Consider the following 26798-nt stretch of genomic DNA (forward strand, 5'->3'; position numbering starts at 1 on the left):
GAAAAAGATTTACCGGTAGGTTTAAAATCTTATTTTCAGTCCTCTTATTCTACTACTTCTCTTGCTCTGTAGTATGCTCTTCTCTCGTTTCATAATAATGGCCCTCATTCCGAGTTGATCGCTCGCTAGCTACTTTTAGCAGCCATGGAAATGCATAGTTGCCGACCACGGGGGAGTGTATTTTCGCTTTGCATGAGTGCGAACACCTGTGCAGCAGAGCGGCTGCAAACACATTTTGTGCAAAATAAGACCAGCCCTGTAGTTACTTATTCTGTGCGAAGATTGATGCGACGAATGACACGGTAATGATGTTAGATACCCGCCCAGCAATCGCTCGGCCACGCCTGCATTTTTCAAATCACTCCCAGAAAACGGTCAGTTGCCTCCCAGAAACTCCCAATTCCTGTCAATCTCCCTGCGTTCGCCAGTGTGACTGAAAGCATCGCTAGAACCTGTGCAAAACCACGATGCTCTTTGTACCCATACACCGCGCGTGCGCATTGCGGTGCATACGCATGTGTAGTTTTGCCATTTTTTTAAATGATCGCTACGCAGTGAACAATGGCAGTTAGCGATCAACTCGGAATGAGAGCCAATATTAACAGGTCCACAGTGAGGAGGGGATACAAACTCCCAGCCATCCATCTCCGGAGGGAACTTCATAAAGGGAAGTCCTGAAGGTGGGTTCTTGTGGGTGCAGGGGCAGCAGCGGTGGCGTTGGTGGGTGGCTAGGCGCAAGTCTGTCCCCAGACTCTGCATGCAGTGATTAGTTACAACTCTTATATATATACTGTATAAGAAAACATTTATTGCCCCCTTTTACCTGCTCCAAATTATGTATATATTCAAGTGGGAATGACCTAATTTAAAGTCAATCTAACATACAAAGAGGGAGATGTACTAAGCCTTGAAGATTGATAAAGTGGTGAGAGATAAAGTACCAGTCAATTGGCTCCTAACTATAATTTTTCAAATAAAGCCAAGGCTTAGTACATCTCTCCCAAAATCACTAATACACATCAAACTTCATACATAATACATTCCTTATTGCTGTGGTGAAATGCCTCTTGCCTCCTTTTGAGATTATGGGGGGGTATTCAGAGGTGGATACTATTTGGCAAAAATTGCAAACGGTGTGTTGTGGCCATCTGCACATGCGCAGCGCTCGCATAGTGCATGCATGGACTTTCATTATGCGATCGTATCCCGGAAGGATGCAATCGTATAGTGATTGGCAGAGGTGTGCCTGTGTTCGCAGCCTGGTGTATACAGGGGTCGACCTCTATTTGCTTCTTTCTGTGATGCAATCGCAATTGAATTGCTATCGCATTGCTGGGCGGCACTACACATGCTGGGCGGCCCCCAGCATGCAATTTTATCAGTAGCAGTTTTTTCTATGTTAGCAAAACTGCTCCAGACTCTGAATAACCGCTGTCTCCTTCCTTTTTATGGCAAATAGGGCATACCCTACTCACACCAGTGAATAGTAGATTATGCGTGGAAAGGCATCTTTGTGTTTCATAAATGATATGCCTCCCTTAGGGCCTAATTCAGACTTGATCACAGCAGCAAACATTTTTCTAATTGGCAAAACCATGTGCACTGCAGGTGGGGCAGATATAACATGTGCAGAGAGAGTTAGATTTGGGTGGGTTATATTGTTTCTGTGCAGGGTAAATACTGCCTACTTTATTTTTACACTGCAATTTAGATTTCAGTTTGAACACACCCCAACCAAAATCTAGCACTCTCTGCACATGTTACATCTGCCCCAACTGCACTGCACATAGGGGGTCATTCAGACCTGATCGCACGCTAGGTTTTTTCACTGCGCTGCGATCAGGTCAGAACTGCGCATGCGTATGCACCGCAATGCACAGGCGCGTCATACAAGTAAAAAGCAGATCGTTGCCCAGCGATGGATTGTACGAAGATGCACAGCCAAATGCAAGGAGATTGACAGGAAGAAGGCGTCTGTGGGTGTTAACTGACCATTTTCTCTGAGTGTTTAGAAAAACGCAGGCCTGTCCAAGCGCTTGCAGGGCGGGTGTCTGACGTCAAGTCCGGCCCCGGACAGGCTGAAGTGATCGCAGCGGCTGAGTAAGTTATGGGATACTCAGAAACTGCACAAAACTTTTTTGTACCGGCCGGCTGCACATGCGTTCGCACACTTGCAAAGCAGAAATATACTCCCCTATGGGCGGTGACTATCTGCTCGCAGCAGTGCAAAAAACCCCTATCGAGCAATCAGGTCTGAATGACCCCCCATGGCAGTGACGTGCAGTAAAGTTGGTGGCTGGAGAGGCACACACTGGGGTGTAAAGGGGAAGAGGGGGGGGGGGGGTGGGTTATGCGTTCACTTATCACAACTCCTCTGAAATTCACTGACTCCTACTGTCTGCGGCTGTTATTTCCGGTGAGGGATGGAGGAAGCTCCAGGGATTACCCCTGTTGGCTGCGGCTGTAAGCTCCGGTGGGAAGGGGGGTGTTTGGTTTGTCTGAGTACCCGCTGCTGCAAGCTCCGGAAGGGGGGGGGGGGGGGCTTTAGTCATAGTACCCGCAGCTGCAAGCTCCGGTGGGGGTGGGCGGTTGGGTTTAAGTACCCGCGGCTGCAAGCTTAGGCGGGAGGTCGGATCTCAAGCTGCAAGCTCCGTCAGCGGGAAATAGTGCCCGTGGCTCAGCAGCAATGACACAGGGGCGTGCTTTCATGTGGTCTGAAGGCACGTCCCTGTCACTGAGGCAGATGTGCTGGTGCCGCTTCTCATGTATTTTTCAATGGGCTTTTTCTGCCAGCAGCTTGGCCCCGCCCCCTGTCCGCCCCCAGCCTCAGCCACTTTATCATTGTCAGTGGGAGGCAGAGCTCTTGCTGCCTCCCACCCTCGTTTTGGCTCTGTTTTTACAGCAAATAGGATTAGAAAAATACAAAGAAGATATTTAGGACAAAGAACATGTGTTATAAATATCTTCTTTGTATTATATTAAACATTATGACAGGGGAGGCACTGCCTCCCCTGACTGCACGTCCCTGCCCCATGGTTATGCCCATTAGAGAACAATTTTGCTGCTGTGATCAGGTCTGATTTAATTCCTTGTGAACGCTCAATAAAAGTGATAAAGGGCATGCCTCACTCACTATTAAAAAGGTCTATATCATGCACATACTCTTAAAGGTTTCTATTCAACTAAATGTGTGTTATCAAACCAGCAGGCATACCCCAACTCATGGTAATCAGACAAGAGGAGGACTTTTTACCACAGCAATAAGGATTGTATCATGTATGCGTGGACTTTAATGTTTATTAGTGATTTTGTTTTTTAGAGCACCTTTAATTTGGGTCATTCCTCCTTCCTTTTCTTTTTTGATTTTTCAAAATGTGGTGACGTTTAAGAGCTTGATACATCTGAGGGCTGCTTTGTGCCATCTTTGAGAATCGTTCTACATCTTTGATATGTATATATTCAAATCTTCCTTCTTCTGTTTTTCTCCTCTCACTTATAGGGGTTGATTTACTAAAGCTTCTAAAAATGAAAAGTAGTGGTGTTACCCATAGCAACCAAACAAATTCTGTCTATCATTTTCTAGGATACAATAGATAAATTAGGAGAACAAAATGACAGGCATAGGAATGGAGAGAGTTAAACCTCCTGTGATGGGTGTGGACCTAATTGTTATGAAAAGTACAGCCAATGGTAGATAGGGGAGAGATCAGCATATATAGGGATGTATAGGTCATCTAGGGGTCTCTCTCTTCTAGTTTGCCTTCTGGTGAGTGATATAAAAAAATTTGTGCCCAGTTTAGTTAACTTAATATTCACTTGGTGGGTGACATATATAGGGGTTAGGTAGCTTTTAAATTACCCTCGTCTCTCCCCTCACCTTCAAGTATACTCGTGCTGACTGATGGCCGCCTCTCGCCCCCTCCGTTCGGCCGGCGGGGAAGACGGGGCCTCGGCTGGGCCTGCTGGCTCATCTGCTCTTTCCCCGTCCACCGGCGCGCGTACCCGCGCGGCGGTAGCTGGACGGACCCGGTCTCCCCTGCCTCAGGAGTCTGGACCGGAGTTAATCTCCGGCCGAGGGCGGCGGTTGAGGCGCGGGGCACGGAGGAGGGAAGGTGAGATGGCCGGGCATCGGCCTTCACCTCCACCTCAGGAGAGTGAGGGATCGATGCAGGGAGCAGGGACCCGCGGGCGCGCGCGTGCGCGCCAGAGCGGGCGATGTACGGGGGTTCCCGTCCCATCTCCCCACCTGTCCCCCTTGTCAAGGCCACGGATGGATGCCGGCCAGGGGAGTCGGGGTGGGTGGAGAGCGGCGGCGGGTCAAACGAGGCCTGTCACAGGTGCTTGGCCGGCGGTGCTCCCCAACTGGGGTCGCGCGCACAGCTAGTGGCGCCGATTGCGCAAGTGTGCGCGCAGCGGCACCGCAAGATTACGAGTCTCCCCTGCTGCCTCCCTCACAGCCGGAGTCCGGCGGGGAGCGGCGGGGGCATAGTAGGGTTGTTATAGATGACAGTGTAGGGCCCCGCAGGTGTGCCTTCCCTGCGGCCGGAGGGAGCTCCGGGCTGCAGGAGGAGGGCACGCGCGCTGGGGGCGGCGGCAGGCGCAGTACATTTAGTGCGGGCCCGCACAGACAAGATGGGGGAGATGATGGGAGGAGGACCACGCAGGTTAGGACTAGGGGGGCCAACGGGTCACCAGAAGGCCAGGCGGGTTATTTGCCGGTGGGTCCCTTCTCGGCGCCCGCCGGCCGACGGGCCAGGATACGGACGCCGGCGTCCGCGGGGGCTCCCGCCGGTAATGGCCACGATTTTTGGGGAAGTCAAGAGGCTTCCGGGGAGTTAGCCTCAGCCCTGTCAACGGTGGTGGCGGCATTGGGCCCATTGGCTGCAGCCGCATTTCCGGGGACAGCGAGGCATTCTGGCGCGCGCGCAGAAGCAGGGGCGTCCGTCACGCAGTCGGGGTCGGCAGTCCAGCGAATAGCGCACGCTTGCCGTGACCTGGGGGCGGCCGCGGCGCAGTTAGGCAACCAACAAGTAGGGACGGAGCGTGGACGCGAGGCGGGGATGGATGTACCCCGGAATACTAGGCATGCCCTGGGAGTGGTTTCCGTGTCCCGTGCTTTGTCGTCTTTTTCAGGTGATCGTGGTGAGGTTGAGGTGGACGTGAGCGATGAAGAGGATTTCGAGGTTTCCACACCGGGGGAGTCCGAGTCCGAGCAGTCGGCAACGTCAGGTGAGGTCGAGCATTCGCCTTCGGGCTCCAGCGCACGCTCTAGTTCGGTCAGTTCCTCCTCTTCTTCATCCCTATCGTCGCAAGCGTCCGAGGTTAGTAGCACGACTAGAGCGAAAAAGCGGACGACGAAGTACGCTAAAAAAGCGGCAGGGCAGCAGGAGAGGCGGAAGAGGCGCAAGTGGCTTAGTGAGAACGCTCGCAGGGCCAAGAGGCGCCGTAATTTGCCCGGAGTAGTCCACTGTGATTATACGGCAGTGTTGAGGGGGTTGCGGGATAGCTGCCGTAGGAAGATTTGTAGAGACGACTACGTGGATATGTTCGTGCTGACTAAGGACGCGAAGAAGGAGTATAAGGCAGCGACGGCTAAGAAGGGCATAGGAGCTGAGGCTTTCCGTACATTTGACAACTGGCTGGCTGGTTTCTGCGTCTTTGCAGCATGTTATCTGGAGGATAGGCCGGATGAACACATGAACGTCATCCGGTACCTGCACTTGATACACGACATGCAGCGAACATCAACTGGGATAGAATGGCGAATGTATGACGAGAAGTTTCGAGAAAAGCAGGACTGCTTGCAGATAATTGATTTTGGTTGCAAAGACGTGGAGGTCTGGCTCCAGGTCACCCGGGCTTCTCAAACTGCAAAGGAGCCCCGGAATCCGGGGGCGGATGGGCAGAGCGCTGGGTCATCCACCCAGGGGGGTAGCATGGAGGGGGGGCCGGGTAGAAAAGGCAGATCACCTAATCGCGGGGGCGGACAGGCCACCGCGAGGGGGAAGTGCTTCGCATTTAATAATGCGACCTGTTCCTTCTGCAAAATGTGTCGGTTTCGACATTCATGCTTGCAATGTGGCGGCTTCCACCCGGCCTCCAACTGTTTTAGGGGCATTCGGCAAGGTCAAAGGGGAAAGCAAGGCTATGCAAAACCCACCGGGAGCGGGATCGCTCAACAGGGCCTCAACGCCAATTTTTTTGGATGCCATGTCCAAGTGGTTGGGATGGTATCCAAATAGGCCGGACGCCAATTTTTTGTTTCAAGGTTTCAAGTTTGGTTTCCGCCTGCCAGTTGCGGGCGAAGTAGCGGTCAGGGCTCTCAAAAATCTTCAATCCGCTCGCACCTTGCCGTTAGTTTTGGGCGAGAAAGTTGATAAAGAGGTGCGACTGGGTAGGATGGAGGGCCCGTTTAGCTTGCCCCCATTGGATGATTTGGTCATTTCCCCAGTGGGGGTAGTCCCCAAGAAGACTCCAGGTGCTTTTAGGCTCCTTCAGCATCTTTCTTACCCGTCAGGGTCGTCGGTCAACGACGCAATACCGCCAGAACAATGTTCAGTGGTGTACCAGTCGTTTGACGAGGCTCTGGAGATGGTTCGTAATTACGGCCCGGGAGCTCTGATGGCTAAGATCGATGTTGAATCCGCATTTCGGTTGCTCCCATTGCATCCAAACTCATTCCGTTTTATGGGTTTTCGGATCGGAGCGGAATATTTCATTGACAAATGTTTGCCGATGGGGTGTTCCGTTTCCTGCTCGTTCTTTGAAAGGTTTAGCACATTTTTACATTGGTGCATGGAGTCTTCTACGGAAGGTCATGGGGGTGCACATTACCTCGATGATTTCCTGTGTGTGGGACCGGCGAATTCGCCGCGCTGCAGCGACTTGTTGTTCAGCATCCGAGCCTTGTTTTATCACTTTGGCGTTCCTGTGGCCGAGGATAAAACGGAGGGGCCGGTCTCCTGTTTGTCGTTCTTGGGGATTGAAATCGACACGGTGGCAGGCTCATGTCGCCTTCCTCAGGCCAAGGTCGCAAAACTTCGCGAGGTTATTGGGCAGTTTGTGGCGTCGCACAAAGTCACTCTGCGGCAGGCGCAGTCTTTGCTGGGCCTCTTGAACTTTGCTTGCCGGGTAATCCCGATGGGCAGGGTTTTCTGCCGAAAGCTGGAGAGGGCGACGGCGGGGTGTGCCAGGCCGCATCATTTCATTCGCTTGTCCTCCGAGATTAAGAGGGATTTGGCCGTCTGGGCCTCGTTCAATGGGGTGTGTATCTGGTTGGCCCCAACGGTTGACAATTCTAGATTACAGCTGTTTACCGACGCGGCGGGTTCCTCTGGGTTCGGTTGCTACCTAGAGGTATGTCCTCTGGGTTCGGTTGCTACCTAGAGGGATCTTGGTGCGTGGCCTCTTGGCCTGAGGAATGGTGTCGCGAAGGTTTCACTAAGGACCTTTTGCTGCTGGAGCTTTTTCCCGTTATGGTAGCCCTGGAGGTTTGGGGCAAACGTCTGGCTGATCGCAGCATTTTGTTCAGATGCGACAATCTGGGCGTGGTGCATGCGATCAATAACCAGAGGGCGAAGTCGCTGGTGGTTTTGAGGGTGCTTGCGCAATTGTTGCTGACATGCTTGCGTAGGAATGTATGGTTCCACGCGCAGCATGTTCCAGAAATTGAGAACGGAATTGCCGACGCGTTGTCTCGCGGGCAGTGGGAAAGATTTCGGCTGTTGGCACCTGAGGCCGAGGAGCAGGGTTTTCAATGTCGCGGTTATGTCTGGCAGGTGATCGGACCGGACTGGAGGGCCTAGCGATGCGATCAGTGGCTCCGAACACGCTCAAGGCTTACGGTCAAGCTTGGAGCGAGTGGGAAGAGTTTGTCCGAGGACGGAGTCAAGAAGGTAAGTGCGGGCATCGGCTGATGCTTTCTTTTATTTGGCAGCTTTTTGTCACGGGTAGGTCCAGAGCGGTGGTGTCCCGGTACTTAGCAGGGATTTCATTTTTTTATAAAATCAAGGGTGTTCCTGACGTGACAAAGAGCGGGCTTCTTGTGAAGGCGATGAAAGGGTGGGCGCGTGTGGCGCCAGCGCCGCCAGATAGGCGGCGCCCCATTGATGCGGCCTTGCTCCCAGCTGTCATCGGTGCTGTAGTCGGTGTCCCATCGCCGCTTTTTGAGTCGCTGTTGTTCCAGTTGGCGTTCTCCATGGCTTATCACGGAGCCTTTCGGGTTTTGGAGCTGGTAGCGCCATCTAAATGGGCGGATTCGCGCATGCTTCAAGATGACGTGGTGGTGGGTGAGAGGTCTTTGCTGTGCAGACTGCGTTGCTCTAAGACGGACCAAGTAGGTAGAGGACGATGTGTCACTTTGGTTCCGTCTCTCGAGGGGAGCATTTACCCGGTGAGATTGGCATTGAAATATGCAGCAGTTCGACCCGATGTGAGGGGGTCATGGCTGCTGCACTATGACGGTTTACCATTGACGAAATATCAATTTCGTTGTATGCTAAGCCGCTGTCTGGCCGGCTTGGGCCTTTCACCCGCTGCTTTCGGTACGCATTCTTTCCGAATTGAGGCGGCAACGTCAGCTGCGTCGGCGGGTTTTTCAATTGCGGAGATTCAGGCGGTAGGGCGATGGAAGTCTTCCAGTTACAAACGTTATATTCGCCCGGTTTCATGAGTTTTTTCAGTTTTAATGAACGTTAATTAAGTTAATGTTGGAAGGTTAAGTATGTCATTGTGCTATTTGTGTCTGTTTGTCTCCCCTGTTCATCCTACTCAGGGATTAGCTACTCGCCGCTGCTGGCAGCGGGGGTCTGGAGTTCTTTTGCGATTTTTGCCTGACTTGACGGACTGAATTTCAATTTACACAATTCGGCTGATCAGTTACAATACAAAGTCCCTCAGCAGGTTTTTTATGCTTTCACCTCCAGCTGAGTTCTTACATGTTTTTATCCCATTTAATCCCCCCCCCCTTTTTATTTTGCCTTATTTTAATTTAATCTTTCTCGTTGTGTTTCTATATTATGCTTCGATTGGCTGGAAGCTTGTTTAGAACGGCTAGGCCGTGACTCATCAAGAAACGAAAACCTTTTTCTTTTGGCAGATCCTTCAGGTTAATGCATGCAATAAGCTCATGTTAGGATATTTACTAACCAATTTTTATTCCTTTCCTTCACTTCAGGTTGGGTAGAAGATGAATTGGCAATATGGGTAGTTGGCCACTCTTATGTTTACTGGGCAGCCAGGTTTTTGGCCTCGGATGGGGCGCAGTTTTTTCCTTGGGCTCATGGTGTTCGTTGGCTTGGTTGGCGTGGGATGATGTGGTCAGATCTGAAGAGTAGATTGGTCAGTCAGGTCAGGGAGCATGGAGTCCCTAGGGTGCTGGTTGTCCACTTGGGTGGCAACGATCTGGGGAAGAGGACATCTTTAGAGCTGAGATGGGCCATGATGGAAGATCTGGCCAGTGTGGCCCAGCTGTGTTTTGGTGTTCTCCATGATGGTGCCAAGGTTGCGTTGGCAGGGAGTGGCGGACGGTCACCCTATTGATGAGGCCAGGCAAAAGGTGAACGCTGCGGTGGCAAAATGGGTATTGGCTCACGGAGGGAAAGTGGTTCGCCACCCTAGGATTCGGTTCCGGGAAAGTCACCTTTTTCGGCCTGATGGTGTGCATCTGTCCAAGGAAGGGATGATGTTTTTCCTGGAGGATCTGTTTCAGGTGTTGCAGGAGTTAGGTTGAGGGTATGGCGGCGGTGCGAAGACTGTGGAAGAGTCTTTCGCTGTTGGCGGAAAAGAACGGCAGGTTATAGTTTGACTTGTTAGTCACAGTTTTTACAGTATTGGTGTGGTTTAGGTGCACTCACCTCCATTGACTTTTAAGGCCGCTAGATCACCCAACAGGGGGCAGCGTCATCACCCATAGGGTGGGCAGTCAGCGTGGAGGTCTGAGTCGGGCACCTATTGCCTATGTATGGTTTGTGGTAGATTAGGATTGTTTGGGTTTTTAATGTTTCTGAGGTTATCTTCAGTGGGTTATAGCCGTTCTTTTTTCTGCCACCATATGTCGGTTGAATCAGCATGTTAACTTAATATTTACTTTACAGTTTTTTTCTAATGGTTAGGGTACAATAAATAGCTAACAATTTTCTGCCAAATTCAAGTCTCCGTGTCATTATTTCATGGTATTAAGGGTATAGAATGTTTTACTTTTAGAATGGAGGTCCACACATTATCATTAGGAGGTTTATATTGTAACACTGTAAGGGTACAAAGTGCCGTTTCCTGGGGTAAATGGCAGCACGCAGCTGAGGAACCACACAAGTCCAGTTTCTGGTACAACTGGCCCCAGCCAGTTTTATTATACAGAAAATAAAACAAACACCAAAAGAAAATACCTTGCCTGTCCGGCACTAACTAAACACAAGATGTTCCTAACTATCACTAAACAAAAACACAGAGTTCTCCAGTAAACACTGTAAAGCTCACTTGTATCAGGAAGCGTGTTTCTCTCACAGAGATCATGCAGTCTTCCCAGGCAATCTGCACACATTAATCAGGCTAGAAGCCCTATAAGACTCTTGCACAGCTGAAAGCCCTGATTAGCCCTCTGTGAGGCCAAAGATCTGAACTGGGCCCAATGTCTGGAACTCGCCCTATCTCTCTCTCAGAGCCCTTATCCAGCTTTTCCAGCAAACTGAAAAGGTTCTAACAAAACAAAAGCATTTTCCTAGAAGTTTTCATTTTCTAAAACATGTAAGACAAGAACCTGGGACAAACATACCTGCCCTCAAACACTATCCCAGTGTTCTTGTCACATATCCCCTCCCCTGTTTCAACCTAGGGGCCGGAACACTTGTAGCCCCCAAACAGAAGATGCGGGACAATGCATCTGCGTTGGCCAATTGTGTACCCGGTCTATGTTCGACAGTAAACTTAAAATCCTGCAACGCTAGAAACCATCTAGTTACACAAGCATTCTTGCCTCTATTTACATACATCCATTTTAAAGGGGCATGATCTGTCACTAGTCTGAATTGTCTACCCAAGAGGTAATATCTCAAGGTATCTAGTGCCCACTTAATGGCCAAAGCCTCCTTTTCCACAATGGCATACCTTTTTTCATGCTCATTGAGTTTCCTACTCAAATAAATGATAGGGTGTTCGTCCCCATCTCTGGTTTGGGACAACACAGCCCCTATCCCTACCTCTGAGGCATCTGTCTGTACCACAAATTCTTTTGAAAAATCTGGTGTTATCAATACCGGTTGTGAACACAAAGCCACTTTTAACGCTTGGAACGCTTTTTCTGCATCAGGGTTCCATTTCACCATATTTGACTGCTTCCCTTTGGTAAGGTCTGACAACGGCACCGCTGTGGCCGCAAAATTGGGAATAAACCGTCTATAGTACCCAGTTATTTCCAAAAAAGCCCTTACCTGTTTTTTATTCACTGGACGAATCAGACCTCTGCCTATGGTGAAGCCCAAGTATTTGACCTCCTCCATTGCGAGGCAGCACTTCTTTGGGTTAGCAGTTAACCCTGCCTCTCTGATTGAGTCTAGTACTGCTTGTACTTTAACCAAATGGGACCCCCAGTCTGTACTGTGAATTACCACATCATCCAAATAGGCAGCTGCATATTTTCTATGGGGCCTCAAAATTTTATCCATCGCCCGTTGAAAGGTTGCTGGAGCCCCATGCAACCCAAAGGGTAACATCTTATACTGGTACAGCTCCTCCGGAACCGAAAAGGCTGTTTTTTCTTTTGCGCTATCAGATAAAGGTATTTGCCAGTAACCTTTGGTCAGGTCCAACATGGTGAGAAACCTGGCTGTTCCCAGCCTTTCTATAAGCTCATCCACACGGGGCATGGGGTATGCGTCAAACTTGGACACCTCATTTAACTTACGAAAGTCATTACAGAAGCGTATGCTACCGTCGGGCTTCGGGATGAGAACTTTGGGACTGGACCACTCACTGTTAGATTCCTCTATGACTCCAAGTTCTAACATGGTTTTAACTTCTTTAGAAACAGCTTCTCGCTGAGCTTCAGGAATCCTATATGGCTTTAAATGAACCCTGACCCCTGGTTCTGTGACAATGTCATGTTTTATTATGGTCGTTCGGCCAGGCAGCTCTGAAAATATCTCCCTATTTTGGATGAGAAATTCTTTAACCTGATTGTTCTGATCAGCTGATAATGTCTCTGACACCTTTACTGCGGGAAGCAACCGAGGTGAAGACACCGAAGGGCAAGGCTCCGCTGAGAGAGACAACCTATCTTTCCAGGGTTTGATAAGTTAACATGGTAGATTTGTTCGGATTTTCTCTTTCCCGGCTGGTATACTTTGTAATTAACCTCATTCACTTTTTCCCTAATCTCAAATGGACCCTGCCATTTAGCTAGGAATTTGCTTTCCACAGTGGGTACCAAAACAAGAACTCTATCTCCAGGAGCTAATTCCCGTATCTTGGCACTCCGGTTATAGACCCTCTGTTGAGCACTTTGGGCCTGTTCCATGTGCTCTCTGACAATAGGTACCACGGCCGCAATCCTATCCTGCATTTGTGTTACATGTTCAATAACGCTTCTATAAGGAGTGGGCTGTCCTTCCCATGTCTCTTTGGCAATGTCCAACAGCCCTCTGGGGTGTCTACCATACAACAAATCAAATGGAGAAAACCCCGTAGAGGACTGAGGAACTTCTCTGATGGCCATTAACAAGTAGGGTAACAAACAATCCCATTTTTTCCCATCTCTCTCAACAACCTTTTTTAACATACTTTTTAATGTTTTATTAAACCCTTCCACCAACCCGTCAGTTTGGGGATGGTAGATGGACGTCCTGAGGTGAGTGACCTTAAATAATTTGCACAATTCTTTCATGATCCTTGACATAAATGGAGTACCTTGGTCAGTCAAAATTTCTTTTGGTATTCCCACTCTACTAAAAACCTGCACCAGCTCCCTAGCTATCGCCTTGGTTGTGATAGTGCGTAAAGGGACAGCCTCAGGATATCGAGTGGCATAGTCCATAATTACCAGGATATACTGATGGCCCGAGCAGACTTTAACAAGGGCCCCACGAGATCCATGGCTATTCTGTCAAACGGGACCTCTATAATAGGCATGGGAACTAGTGGGCTCCTGAAATGGGGTCTAGGGGCATGATACTGGCATTCAGGACAGGAAGAACAATATTCAGACACTTCTTTATAAACCCCTGGCCAAAAGAACCTTTGTACAACTCTTTCAGTGGTTTTTTCTGCCCCTAAATGTCCTGCGGTAACGTGACTATGAGCTAAATCTAGTACCGTTCTCCGATAAGGCTGGGGAACTACCAGCTGTTCCACCACATCCTCACCCCTTTTGACAATGTGGTACAAGAGCTCATTACAGATGGCCATGTGGGGATACGTAACCCTGTCACCTAGTACCACAGGTTCCCCATTAACAACCTTAACATTCTCTCTAGCCTTTATTAAGGTAGGATCCTTTAACTGTTCAGACGCAAACAGATCCTTCTTTACCTCCAGGTCAGGCACGCTTTCAGTTCTAACTACTATGTCTCTGTTCCCAGCAAGAGGGTCCTCACTGGACTCCCCATCTGTCACTTCCCCAGCCAAACTAGCAAAAGGCAAAGGGCCAGAAAGTTCCGAAGACACACTTACATCCATAAAATCACCGGTATTATCAACTGGCTCTTTACTTCTCACATCTGTTGATAACCGTGATTCCCACAGTTTCCAAAAATGAGGAAAATCCCTCCCTATTATGGCCTCATGCACCAAGGTGGGGACCAGTCCTACTTTAACAATTGCTGACCCACAACAAGTTTCTATATTCACTTCAGCAGTGACATAATGTTGGGTATCCCCATGTATGCAAGTTACCCCAATAGGTATTTGCTGGACCTTTAAGGGGTTCACTAACCCAGCTTTCACGAGGGTAACTAAACTTCCTGAATCTAGCAAGGCCTCTACCCGGTTACCCTCTAAGAACACATCACACATTTGTTTTTCCAGCTCAGGTGAAGGTACCACAGTACAGGCTAACCTAGCAAAGAAAGACATTCTGCGACATTCAAAGGCAGCATCACATTGCATGGGTTCTTGCGTGACTGGGCAATTGGCAATAACATGACCTGGCATACCACACCTAAAACATTTAACCACATGATTATCAACCCGTTTGGGCAGCATAGACCATTCTAGCCCCATTGGCCTGTCTCCAGGGCCAGTGTTTACAGTCTCTCCAGCCTTGCGTTCTCTTAACCGCCCAGCAATGTTTTCCCACGGAACAGTCTTACCAGTCTTTACTGAAGGGCGCTGTCGAGGATCTATGGGCTGCTGGGTGGTCATCAGTAGTTCCTCTGCTGCCAAATACCTCTCTACCATGTCCACTAATTGGTCAGCAGTACACGGGTTTCCATGGCTCACCCACTTGCGCAGGACCATGGGCAAAGATCTCAAGTAGCGGTCCATGACGACTCTTTCAACCATCTGGGGACCAGTTAATGTCTCTGGCTGTAACTATTTTTTTGTTAGCTGAATAAGGTCGTGCATCTGGGAGCGAGGAGGCTACTCCATGGCGTACACCCAACGGTGCACCCGTTGTGCTCGTACTGACAGCGTGACTCCCAGGCGGGTCAGGATCTCAGTCTTTAGTTTATCATAGTCCCGAGCCTCAGCAGGGCTTAAATCAAAGTACGCTTTTTGGGGCTCACCTGACAGAAAAGGTGCCAGCAGACTGGCCCACTGTGCTTTCGGCCAGTTCTCACGCTCGGCAGTCCTTTCAAACGTGGTCAGGTAGGCCTCCACATCATCAGCCTCTGTCATTTTCTGCAGGAAGTGACTGGCCCGTATAGAACTAGAGCTGGTCGGAGCACTGACGGCCATATCTCCAATCCGGGCTGCAAGGCTCTGCACCACTACTGTTAAGGCCTCTCTATCCTGACGCTGTTGTCTGTTGGCCTCCTGCTGTAGTCTCCAATTTTCCTCCATTGCCACCTGCTGCTGTCTGTTGGCCTCCTGCTGAGCCGCTGTAGCTTGCAGCAAGGCTTTGAGCAGTTCCTCCATGTCGACAGACTTTTCAGGCGACTTTGTAGCTGCTTTCACCCAGGACATATATCAAATCCTCAGGGCGAGTCTCAGTAACTTCACACTGGGCTGTATCTGCATAAACCACCGTTTTCTGCAGGCCTCTCAAAGCTGCTGCTTTCACTTATGCGCAGAACGGCGTGCTCGCATTCTCCACCAAGTTGTAACACTGTAAGGGTACAAAGTGCCGTTTCCTGGGGTAAATGGCAGCACGCAGCTGAGGAACCACACAAGTCCAGTTTCTGGTACAACTGGCCCCAGCCAGTTTTATTATACAGAAAATAAAACAAACACCAAAAGAAAATACCTTGCCTGTCTGGCACTAACTAAACACAAGATGTTCCTAACTATCACTAAACAAAAACACAGAGTTCTCCAGTAAACACCGTATAGCTCACTTGTATCAGGAAGCGTGTTTCTCTCACAGAGATCCTGCAGTCTTCCCAGGCAATCTGCACACATTAATCAGGCTAGAAGCCCTATAAGACTCTTGCACAGCTGAAAGCCCTGATTAGCCCTCTGTGAGGCCAAAGATCCGAACTGGGTCCAATGTCTGGAACTCGCCCTATCTCTCTCTCAGAGCCCTTATCCAGCTTTTCCAGCAAACTGAAAAGGTTCTAACAAAACAAAAGCATTTTCCTAGAAGTTTTCATTTTCTAAACCATGTAAGACAAGAACCTGGGACAAACATACCTGCCCTCAAACACTATCCCAGTGTTCTTGTCACAATATCTACAATATGACTGGTTGCTATGGACAACAGCATCACTTATAATTTTGAAGCTTTAATAATGTTTACAGTAAAAAGGGCTTTGTCCCCTTTACTCGGCAACTGTACTATTTTATCTTTGCATGTCTTATTTGTTTCTTGGCATTCTCCTGCTTAACTTCTTTATTCTTATTATTATTTATGATGATTGTTATTATTACCAGTTATTTATATAGTGCATATATATTCCGCAACGCTTTACAGAGAATATTTGTTAATTCACCCCAGTGGAGCTTACAATCTATATTCCCTATCACTTGCACACACAGACACATTCACGCTAGGGTTAATTTTGTTAGGAGCCAATTTACCTGCCAATTAATATTTTTGGGATTGTGGGAGGAAACCGGAGTACCCGGAGGAAACCTACGGAAGTACGGGGAGAATATACAAACTCTGCACAGTTAGGGCCACTGGCGTTTCTATAATGGGTGCAGTGTGTGCGGAGCCGATGGGCCCCTGAGTCCAGAGGGGGCCCCCACCGCACATGCTGCACCCATTTTTAAAATACTCACCCCTCCAGAGTCCAGCGCCGGCATCCGCTGCACTGGTAAAACACTGTGAAAATGGCTCAGCTGCAATTTTCACGGAGTTCTGCACATGCGCAGTAGAGAAATCTCAGGGAAAATGGCCGCTGCACCCAGTGCCGTTTCTAGGGGCGGGCGAGCTGTGCAACTGCACGGGGCGCCCGCCGCGGCACTTAGTTACTCCTTCTTGCCTCTCCCGAGCGCTCCTGCTCGGGGGGCGGAGTTTCGCGCAATGACGCGTTGCGTCGTGACGTCACGACGCAAACGCGTCATTCCGCAAAGCCCCGCCCCCCGAGCAGGAGCGCTCGGGAGAGGCGAGAAGGAGAAGCAAGAAGGAGGAGGCGGCCGGCGCGGGACGTGAGGCGGCGGGACCGAAGAGCGGGAAGACGTAAGTATTCTCTCTCTCTCTCCCCCTTCCTTCTCCTCAGCTTGAAACCTGCCTGCCGCTGCCGCACTGTGTAAAATGGGGGCACCTGCCTATGGGGATACCTGCCTGCCCCACTGTGTAATATGGGGGCACCTGCCTATGGGGATACCTGCCTGCCACACTGTGTAATATGGGGGCACCTGCCTATGGGGATACCTGCCTGCCACACTGTGTAATATGGGGGCACCTGCCTATGGGGATACCTGCCTGCCACACTGTGTAATATGGGGGCACCTGCCTGCGTACTGTGTAATATGGGGGAACCTGCCTGCGTACTGTGTAATATGGGGGCACCTGCCTGCGTACTGTGTAATATGGGGGCATCTGCCTGGGTACTGTGTAATATGGGGGCATCTGCCTGCGTACTGTGTAATATGGGGGCATCTGCCTGCGTACTGTGTAATATGGGGGCATCTGCCTGCGTACTGTGTAATATGGGGGCATCTGCCTGCGTACTGTGTAATATGGGGGCACCTGCCTGCGTACTGTGTAAAATGGGGATATCTGCCTGCCGTGCTGTGTAAAATGGGGATATCTGCCTGCCGTGCTGTGTAAAATGGGGATATCTGCCTGCCGCGCTGTGTAAAATGGGGATATCTGCCTGCCGCGCTGTGTAAAATGGGGATACCTGCCTGCTGCACTTTGTAAAATGGGGATACCTGCCTGCGTACTGTGTAAAATGGGGGCACCTGCCTGCGTACTGTGTAAAATGGGGATACCAGCCTTCCGTGCTGTGTAAAATGGGGACACCTGCCTGCCGCGCTGTGTAAAATGGGGACACCTGCCTGCCGCGCTGTGTAATATGGGGACACTTGCCTGCTGTAATGTGTAAAAAGGGGACATTTTTATTTTTTCCGTACTGTGGTGGGTGTGATGATATCAGATGAGGCCATGCCCACTTTAATGAGACCACGCCCATTTTAATCAGGCCACACACCCTTGTCGGGAGCGCGCGCGCCTACTTTTTCTTTTTATGGCTATATAGGGGGGCACACTTTTTTTTTTTTTTTAGAGCAATAGGGGGGGGGGGGCGCATTTTGAAATCTCGCACTGGGAGCCAAATTGTCTAGAAACGGCCCTGGCTGCACCATATTCCCGGAGATCTGCGCATGCGCAGTAGAGTCTGAGCCCTCTAGGGCTCAGACTCTCAGCGCTGCCGGCAGAGAGGAGGGGACCCGAATGGAGGAGGCTGAGCACGGGCCTCCTCCTCTCTTAAAGCGCCCCTGGTTAGGGCCATGGTGGGAATCGTACCCATGACCTCAGTGCTGTGAGGCAGTAATGCTACCATTACACCATCCGTACATCAATATATGTTTTCTAAAACAATCTATTTTTATTTTGCTTTGTTCCTACCTTCTTTAAGGACCAGATTGACTTTCCTTTCATTGAAGTTTTTTATTTTTAAACTCTTTATTTTTGATCAGAAACAAGTGATAGGTACAAACAGGGCAAGATCAGCAGGGACTAGGGACTAGGGACCTTATTCACAGATGAACGCAGATCGCTGCATACGCAGTTCGATCTGTGTTCATCTCCTCGCATGCTGGGGGCCGCTCAGCGCAGAGCAAGGCCATACAGCATGTGTGAGGCCGCCTCCCGACGTATTAGAACTAAGGTTGACCTCTGGCAGCACCATTATTTTTTTATCGGAGTGGTGTGACTTCAAGCAGTCGCCCTGAAAATGGTCCCGACCTTCCCCCATTAGAAACACCCCCCAACACTGCGTTGCTACCCCGGGAACGCCCACCACTGTCAATCACATTGCGGTCGCATCCATCGGGGTTGCAGCTGCAATGTGTAAGTCCGTGCAGCCGCAGTGCGTCTTGCCTCCACCAGCAAACTTGCCTCCACCAGCAAATTGCACTGTGGGCTGAATTAGTGGCAGGGACTGAATGACCCCCTAAATTCACAAGGCCTGTTTTGTTGTTTATGAGAATGGGCGGAGGGAGGGAGGAGGGCTGTTTAAGGAGAAAGTGGTCATGGACAGAACACCAGTAATACCCTTTTCAGACCGCTAATGCCGGGTCGTACCTGGAATTTGTACACGGCAGTGACGTGTGGTGGGGTGAGGCAGGTGAGACAGAGCCTTTCCTGTCATACTAACGTATAAACCAGAGATTTGACTATATAAAATATTTGAAAAATAACAAAGAATCTATTAGAAAAATATTATTTGCATTATTCTAATCATGTTTATAGTCAAAACTCTGGAGTAAAAAGTCTATGGCAGGTGAGGCATATATTTTCTGCACATCTCTGATCGAAACTCCCCAAACTCCCCAAATTTACATCAACTCCAAGCGCCGGCTTTACCTACAGTAGGAATGGGTCTCGGGTCGGATCGACCTGGCTTACCTGTTCACACTGCACCATGACCCATGTTGAAGCCGTGTTCAACCTTGGTTGCTACCTAAGTTGAATTACTGGGTCATTTCAACTGGACCCTTTCAGACTGTGCTGCAACCTGGGTTGCTGTGAGTTCACGTGCAATAACCCGGGTTATTGCTGGCGGTCTGAAAGGGGTATAACATAGCTAATCTGAAAAAGGAGAGGTAGGTTAGGTGCTACAGGGGAATATAATTACATAAAGGATGTGGTTCATTCACTCCTGAAAGAGCTAGTGGGACAAGACTTAGGAAAGAGGTTGGGCTTGTCATGGAGATATAGAGTTAATAATTGTTTTACTCCATGTATGTGGTTTATAACAGCAGAGAGGGGAGGCAGATGGTGTGCCTGTTTCCAATAAGATGCAATGGTTAATTTGGCTTTGATTAGAATATTTAAGTCAATTTTATGGAGTGTTTGGACAATGTCAGGGCATATGTCAAATATCAAATACTTTCCCTTTGCAATGATCATTAGATGTGCCTACTTCAACATGTGCATGCAGCAGACTCACTTCAGTCCACATACCGTCCTCTCATAAATATCACCATGATTATTAACTCTACATTCATTGTTATTTTGGTGCTAATCCACAATTTCCTCAAACTCACAACAACCACTTGCTAGCTATTATTCTATGACATGGGTGGCCAAACAGTCGGACACTAAAGGGCATATTTAATAACGAGTGATATTCTTGTTATCACTCATTACTAATCTTAAATGGTGCTCCAACCAATCAACTCCTAGATGTCATTTTTAAAACACATGATAGGAGCAAATTGGTTGGAGCACCACTTAAGATTAGCAACAAGTGGTAACAAGAATATCATTTGTTTTTAAATATGCCCTTAGAGTCGAAAGATATCTATAGATACTGCAAAGAGCAATTCCTTCAGACTTTTTTACATGGCACCCAGACCACCCATGTACCCATTACATGCCCATCAGACCTCCTCACACGCCATCAGACCTCCCAACATTCTCTTTCATGCCCATCAAGCCTCAATCAAAAGCCCCACACATTGGTCAATAAGACATCCCCACATACCTCTCACAACTCCTCCATATACCCCCTCACACTTCCCACACGTTCCCTGCCTGCACTATTTGTGCTGCATGGCCTCCCTGCATTGTGGAAAGTGAAGAAAGCTACTCCCAATAGGTCTAATTTTCAGCTTTGGTTAATCAGATTAGCAGCAAATGGTTGGGGAGCAATTTGTCCCTGCCAGCACCTAGAGCTGGAAGCCACAGTTACAGTTTCAAAGAACCACATATGGCTCAGACCACAATGTTCTAGGGGTTCTAAGTTATAAAAACTGGAATAATATAGTTAATTACATTCTCATTTTGTAAAATCACTTCTTATATGTATATTATTCTACATTTTCTCTCCAGTTGAACAACAGAGACAAATATTTCAGGAAAAAGAGACAACACAAAGACATCACAATGGCATGAGTTCAACTAACCATGATCGAATTCTCACACCAGTATCAGCTACATCATATGAGTTAAGGAAACAAACTCAGTGCATCTCAAGACCCGCAAGTTCTAGAATAGCTCCTTTACAAAGAGGTGAAGATGTGTTCAATGGACAACCAGTGAGAAATATCGTAGATGCTACAGAAAGTGATGGCGTGAATACTGCGGATGCTGTTTATGAAGTGTCTGTTTCTGATAATGCAAGACAGTTGCCACTGATTGTGAGAACCCCATCTTATAATATACCGGCCAATCAACCTCACACTGTGGAAACCAACTTTATAGATTCATATGAGGATCAGGTCCATGACAGTGAGAATGAGGAACATCCAAGCAGTCACAGGCAGATCCAGGAAGTCAACACAGATACTTTGGGTTCTACATTAAATGGGCTTGACACTGCTATAAGAAACAACTCTTCTTTTGGAAGACCTGATCCAGCGCCACTCCTAGCATCTCATACACTACCCCAAATGCATGGTCTTAATGAAAATAACATTAATGTGCAGAGCCAAGAATATTCTACAGTTCCCCAAACAGCTTCTAGAGCTTTAGTTGGCAGAGAGAGGGCTATACCTAGTAGTGAGCCCTCTGTGGCGTATGTACCTCCTTTAAGGCTCAGTTTGTCTTCCACAGCACCCACAATTTTGCGTGAGAACTTGGATCTAGTTTTCCACACCCTCTCCATGCAAAGGCAGTCTGCCAACAGAAATATGGAAAATATTGTATCCACAGCACAGAACAAAGAACCATCTAAACAAACAGATCCAGAGAAGTTGAAGAAGCTGCAGGAAAGGGAAGTATTTTCTTTGTCGTATCACTATATGAAAATAACACCACAAAATACTTGCTCCCATCTATAACAAGTTCCCATAATATAGCATGTGAATTACCTGTATTTGTTCCCTTTGTAATAAAAAGCTATTTGCAACTCGCGCCAAACAGCATTAAAGTAGATTTTTATATATTTTAATTATAGTATCATAGGTAATAATTTGTGTTATATATATTTATTTTATTATATCCTATAATACATATATTATATATAACATATATGTACAACTACAGTTTAATAATTCTAGAATTATATTTATATTATTTATATATTTTATGCTTCTATAGTATATATAGAACTATTCCATAATGGCATCCAGATAAAATTGTTAGTCCCAGACTTTTTATATTATTGATGACAAGTTATGATTGTGGGTTATTTTACATTTTATGTTATACTTATGGTAAATATCTAAAAGTTCTTATATAAAACAAAATTATAATTTTAGTTAACATATTAGATTAGGTGGTGTATAGTATACTGTAACAATCTAGATCAAAGACAAGGTGGTGGGTATGCAGATTTATAGAAGTTCTGGATTTGCATCTTAGTCCTAATGTCAGATCTGTTCAAATGACGCCTCAACAAGATAATATATGTTGTTATTTATTGTGGGTACAAAAAAGCTGACATTCAGAATGTCTGTTTAAAAACAAAACAAAACATTGGTTAAACATCAATGGCCGAAATATCTACAATCAGAACATTACAACCAGTGCTGGTTTATATGGACTATTCAACTAACCTGACCTGCTGCCCAGCAGCCATCACTGGTTGTAATGTTCTGATTGTAGATATTTCGGCCATCGATGTTTAACCAATGTTTTGTTTTGTTTTTAAGCAGCCGCCACTGGTCACAATGTTCTAATTGTAGATATTTCAGCCATCGATGTTTAAGCAATGTTTTTGTTTATTAATGGGGGGTTTTAAAAAGTAAAATCGTTTTTTTTCTAAATAAAATTGTGTTAAATATGTTTTAAATAGATGTGCTTAACCTAATTCAGTCATAAAAAAATCTCTTTCTGAGCAGTTTTTGTAAAAAATATTATCCAGCTAAGTGGTTACGAGTCTACATTCTTTTACCAGCCAGCACTCCAGAAGTGTTCCCATCAAATGACTTGTTATTTTTCCAACTTCCAGTTTATTAGAGGAAGACTCTGAAGAGGAAGGAGATCTGTGCAGAATCTGCCTCATGGGAGGGGAAACCACAGAAAACCATCTAATAGCACCTTGTCAGTGCACAGGAAGCTTGGAATATGTTCACACAGAGTGCATGAAGAAATGGCTAATGGCCAAAATTAAATCAGGTGAGAAGCATCCGATAATATATTTAAAGGAGGGCATCAAACACCTACCTATATATTGTAATAATAATAATAATAATAATTAATGTAAGTCAGCTTTTTACATAGTATCATAGAGAAAATATCCGCAAACAATCTACTTTGGTTTATTGTTGTACTGTAAAACCTGACTCATCAGAATTCCTATATAACAAATATTATACAGTTGTTGTTAGAGAGTTAATAAAACAAAATCTCTTTACTTATATCTATTGCAATTGCTGCCTGTAGAGAGGGTGGCCATTAGCTACTGTAGAGCTTCCATAGACAGCAGTGCAAACAGTGACCCCTAAAGGCTATTATATGTATATATATTCTTGCACTTAAAACTGAATATTTCTACACCACTACAGACAGCTTTTGAATGACACATAATACAGCAATTATAGCACCTTGTTTCCATCTGGTCCCTGAATACATCCGATTAATATAATCTCTTTACTGGTGCTGTGTCCATAACCATACATTCATATGAAAAATATTATCGGTAAGGTCGGGTAGGTACAAAATGGACAATCCACTTCAACTACAATGGTAAGAATAATGCCTGATGCCCATGCATTTGTGCAGGGTATTGGTGGCATCAAAACAGTATTTGCATAGTATGCACTGGTATGTTCTAAGGATATGTGTACAGTACCAAAGAATGATGGAGAAAATAAAGAGAGCTACCTAAAAACTCTGAGCATGCCAGAATCAACTGGGGCCCAGGGTGAGTAGCTCAATACAGAGAATGATCAGGGGATTGGTTATTATAGCTGTCCCAATCCCTGTGTTTGTAGTGGCCTTTGTGTACGTACCGTGCCCCCTGGAAATAAGTCTATAAGCAATATTTGTAAGTTCAAAATCTATGTTCTCTACGAGAAGATAAATATCGCAGGGGCAATTTATGCACTAAGTACACAGTGTTGTCGTAATCACTAAGGGGTCTATTATTCATGCAGCAGTGAAAAGCCCTGTTTTGCGTTAAACAGGGCTTTTCTCTGCTTACCGCAATTCACAGAGCCGGTTACCGTGGAGAAGTCTCTGACTTCTCCAGCGGTACCCCCGCTCTGTGCCTGAATCGCATCACCATACCTTTGTATGGTGAGTGCAATTCATGAAGGTGCGGAAAGCTCTGCTTTCCGCTTCTCCATGGAGTTCAGGTTCGCCATCTGAGGACGGCGTAACCTGAACTGTAGTGCGGAGACGTCAGGGAAGCTCAATGCTTCCCTGATCGCTGCTCTGCACCTCGCGCTGGCTCCGCCACCCGACCTCCCAGCAACCACTGCGGCCGGCCAGGAGGTCAACACCCTGCGCATGCGCAAAGGGACCCGCCGCTGGACTCCGCGCATCGCCGGGAGGGATCTCTGGAGAAGACCTCACCGCAGGAGCCCCAGACACCGCAGCGCATCGTCGGAAGGGTGAGTATACATGAATTGCTACTTATCACAGCTATGCATCGCATCGAAGAGATGCGATGTATAGTGATAAGTAGCAATTATGTTTTCGTTTTCTACATGAATAGACCCCTAACAGTGGTGAGAATGTTCTCTAAAGGGGGTTACTCACGGGAGAGATGTGTGCTGAGCGATCTTAACACAGACCGCTCAGCACACATCTCTCACCCCGCTCAGCACAGCGCGATGTGCTGAGCGAGGGGGAAAGCCGACGAGGGGCCGCTCACTTCACACAACGGTGAAGTGAGCGACCCGCTAGATTGAGCCTGCATGCAGCTCAATCTAGCATCGGCGATAGCGATGCGCGGGGCCGAGCATCGCTATCGCTGGAGGGCATACACACGGCAGATCCGTGCTTAAAATCTAAGCAATCTAGCAAGATTGCTTAGATTTTAAGCACGGATCTCTCCGTGTGTACCCCCCTTAAGATCTATGCAATAACGTGCAGGTCACAAGTGGCAACAAAACCAATTTTTACATGAGGCACCAATAGCATCCAAACAATATAATGTATAAGGCACACAAAGTAGCATGAGTCAAATATGCACAAAAATATGGAAAGATTGTACCAGTTTGCTGCCTCGGTCCCTGGGCATGCCAGGTTGATTGAGGTTAGGTGCGAGTATTCGGATGTTAGAGGTCCATTTCAGAAAGGAAAACGTGTTTCACCCATTAAAACGGTCTTGTTCACGTCCAATTATGGTCAAGAAGTCGACAGTCAAAAGGTCAACAGGGTCAAAAGGTTGAGTCAGAAGGTCAACAGGGTCAAAAGGTCAACACACACAAATAATAATTGGATGTTATCTTGTGTTTTTAAATATTTTTTACTCCAATTTGTTGAAATGCATCCCTTTGCGGGCTCACTACGCTCGCCACACTTCGGGCTCAGTGGCTTGCTCCGCTGCGCTCGTCACAAGGTTACTAAAGGTAATAGTTTGTGACATGGATAGTACATCTAGCAAAAGTTGTAAAATTGTTAAAAACCCTAAAAAGCATGTATCGACCATACATTGACCTTTTGACCCTGCCAACCTTTTGACATTTGACCTTTTGACCCTGTTGACCTTTTTGACTGTTGACCTTATGGTGTTGACCTTTTGACTGTCGACCTTTTGACTATCTATCAACATCCTCCCCATTGGAACTCAGGGTGTGATTCAGACCTGATTGTAGATGTGCAAAATTTAGCACATCTACGATCAGCTTCCCTGACATGCGGGGGGACGCCCAGCACAGGGCTAGTCTGCTCCGCATGTCAGGCCCTGCCCCGTTGCACAAGTATAAAAGCATCGCACAGCGGCGATGCTTTTGTACTGGTAGAATAGCTACCCACCAGCGCAACTCCTGTGCGCTGGCAGGGAGCTACTTGTCGCTGCGGCCCGCCCCCCAACAGTCCGGGCACACCTGCGTTGCCCGGACCTCGCCCCCTAAACGGCGGCCAAACGCCGCCGGCCCACCCCTTCCCGCCCAGTGACCGCCTCTGCCTGACAATCAGGCAGAGGGGATCGCAGGGCGCGGAGGCGATCGCAGGTTTAAGACAGCCTGGCATGCGTCGGCGCACTGTGGTGCCAGTGCATGCGCATTTCAGACCTCATCGCTGCTGTGCAAACACACACAGCAGCGATCAAGTCTGAATTAGCCCCTCAGTCCACTAGGAATGCAGAGAGACATTATAGTGATGAGGTAAAGGCTGAAGAGGGCACATTGAGGCAGATTTATTAACCTGGAGACGGCATAAGGAAGTGATAAACCAGTGATAAGTGCAAGGTGATAAATGCACCAGCCAATCAGATCCTAACTGTCAATTTGCATATTGGAGCTGATTGGCTGGTGCGTTTATCACCTTGCACTTATCCCTGGTTTATCACTTCCTTATACCTTCTCCAGGTTAATACATCTGCCCCAGCGTTCCTAATTTCGGTTACTTTTCACTAATCGTACTCACATCTACAGTATATTTTCTATTGGTATTGGGATATTCAGGCGCAGATGTATTAAGCCTGGAGGCGTGATAAAGCAGTGATAAGTACAAGGTAATAACGCACCGGCCAATCAACTCCTAACTGTAAATTTACATATCGGAACTGATTGGCTGGTGCGTTATCACCTTGCATTTATCACTGCTTTATCACTTCTCCAGGCTTAATAGATCTGCCCCATTGTCACTGAACTCCTATTACTGCCTAGCACAACATTCCATGGGTTTTAGACAGAGTTCAAGCAAACTGCTGTGAAATCGTAGATGTCTATCCAGTTTTAGTTAAATGATTAGTAGGCAATGGGAAATGTCTAAATCCATAATCCATTTACATTCCAGGAGCTGAGCTGAGCGTAGTGAGAACATGTGAGATGTGCAAACAGAGGGTGGAGTGTGATATTGAAGGATTCAATCTTGATGAGCAATACAGAAAACATCAGCAGACGAAGGTAATACTGGGCAACTGGGACTCCTGCAGATATCAGGAGGTTTTAAGGCCAATAGGATATTCGTACATTAA

The 26798-nt window shown here is 47.6% G+C and overlaps 1 protein-coding gene across 1 annotated transcript in view; it reads left to right on the forward strand.

Annotated features, from left to right (window-relative positions):
* The window catches only part of MARCHF10 (membrane associated ring-CH-type finger 10), a 225104-nt gene that overhangs the window by 130008 nt on the left and 68298 nt on the right, over positions 1-26798 (forward strand). The window contains exons 6-8 of the mRNA XM_063960018.1: positions 20597-21497; positions 22659-22825; positions 26618-26727. Of these exons, the coding sequence (XP_063816088.1) occupies positions 20597-21497; positions 22659-22825; positions 26618-26727 (1178 nt within the window). The remainder of the gene's footprint in view (positions 1-20596; positions 21498-22658; positions 22826-26617; positions 26728-26798) is intronic.

This window comes from Pseudophryne corroboree, chromosome 3, assembly GCF_028390025.1.
Source record: "Pseudophryne corroboree isolate aPseCor3 chromosome 3, aPseCor3.hap2, whole genome shotgun sequence".
Classification (NCBI taxonomy): domain Eukaryota; kingdom Metazoa; phylum Chordata; class Amphibia; order Anura; family Myobatrachidae; genus Pseudophryne; species Pseudophryne corroboree.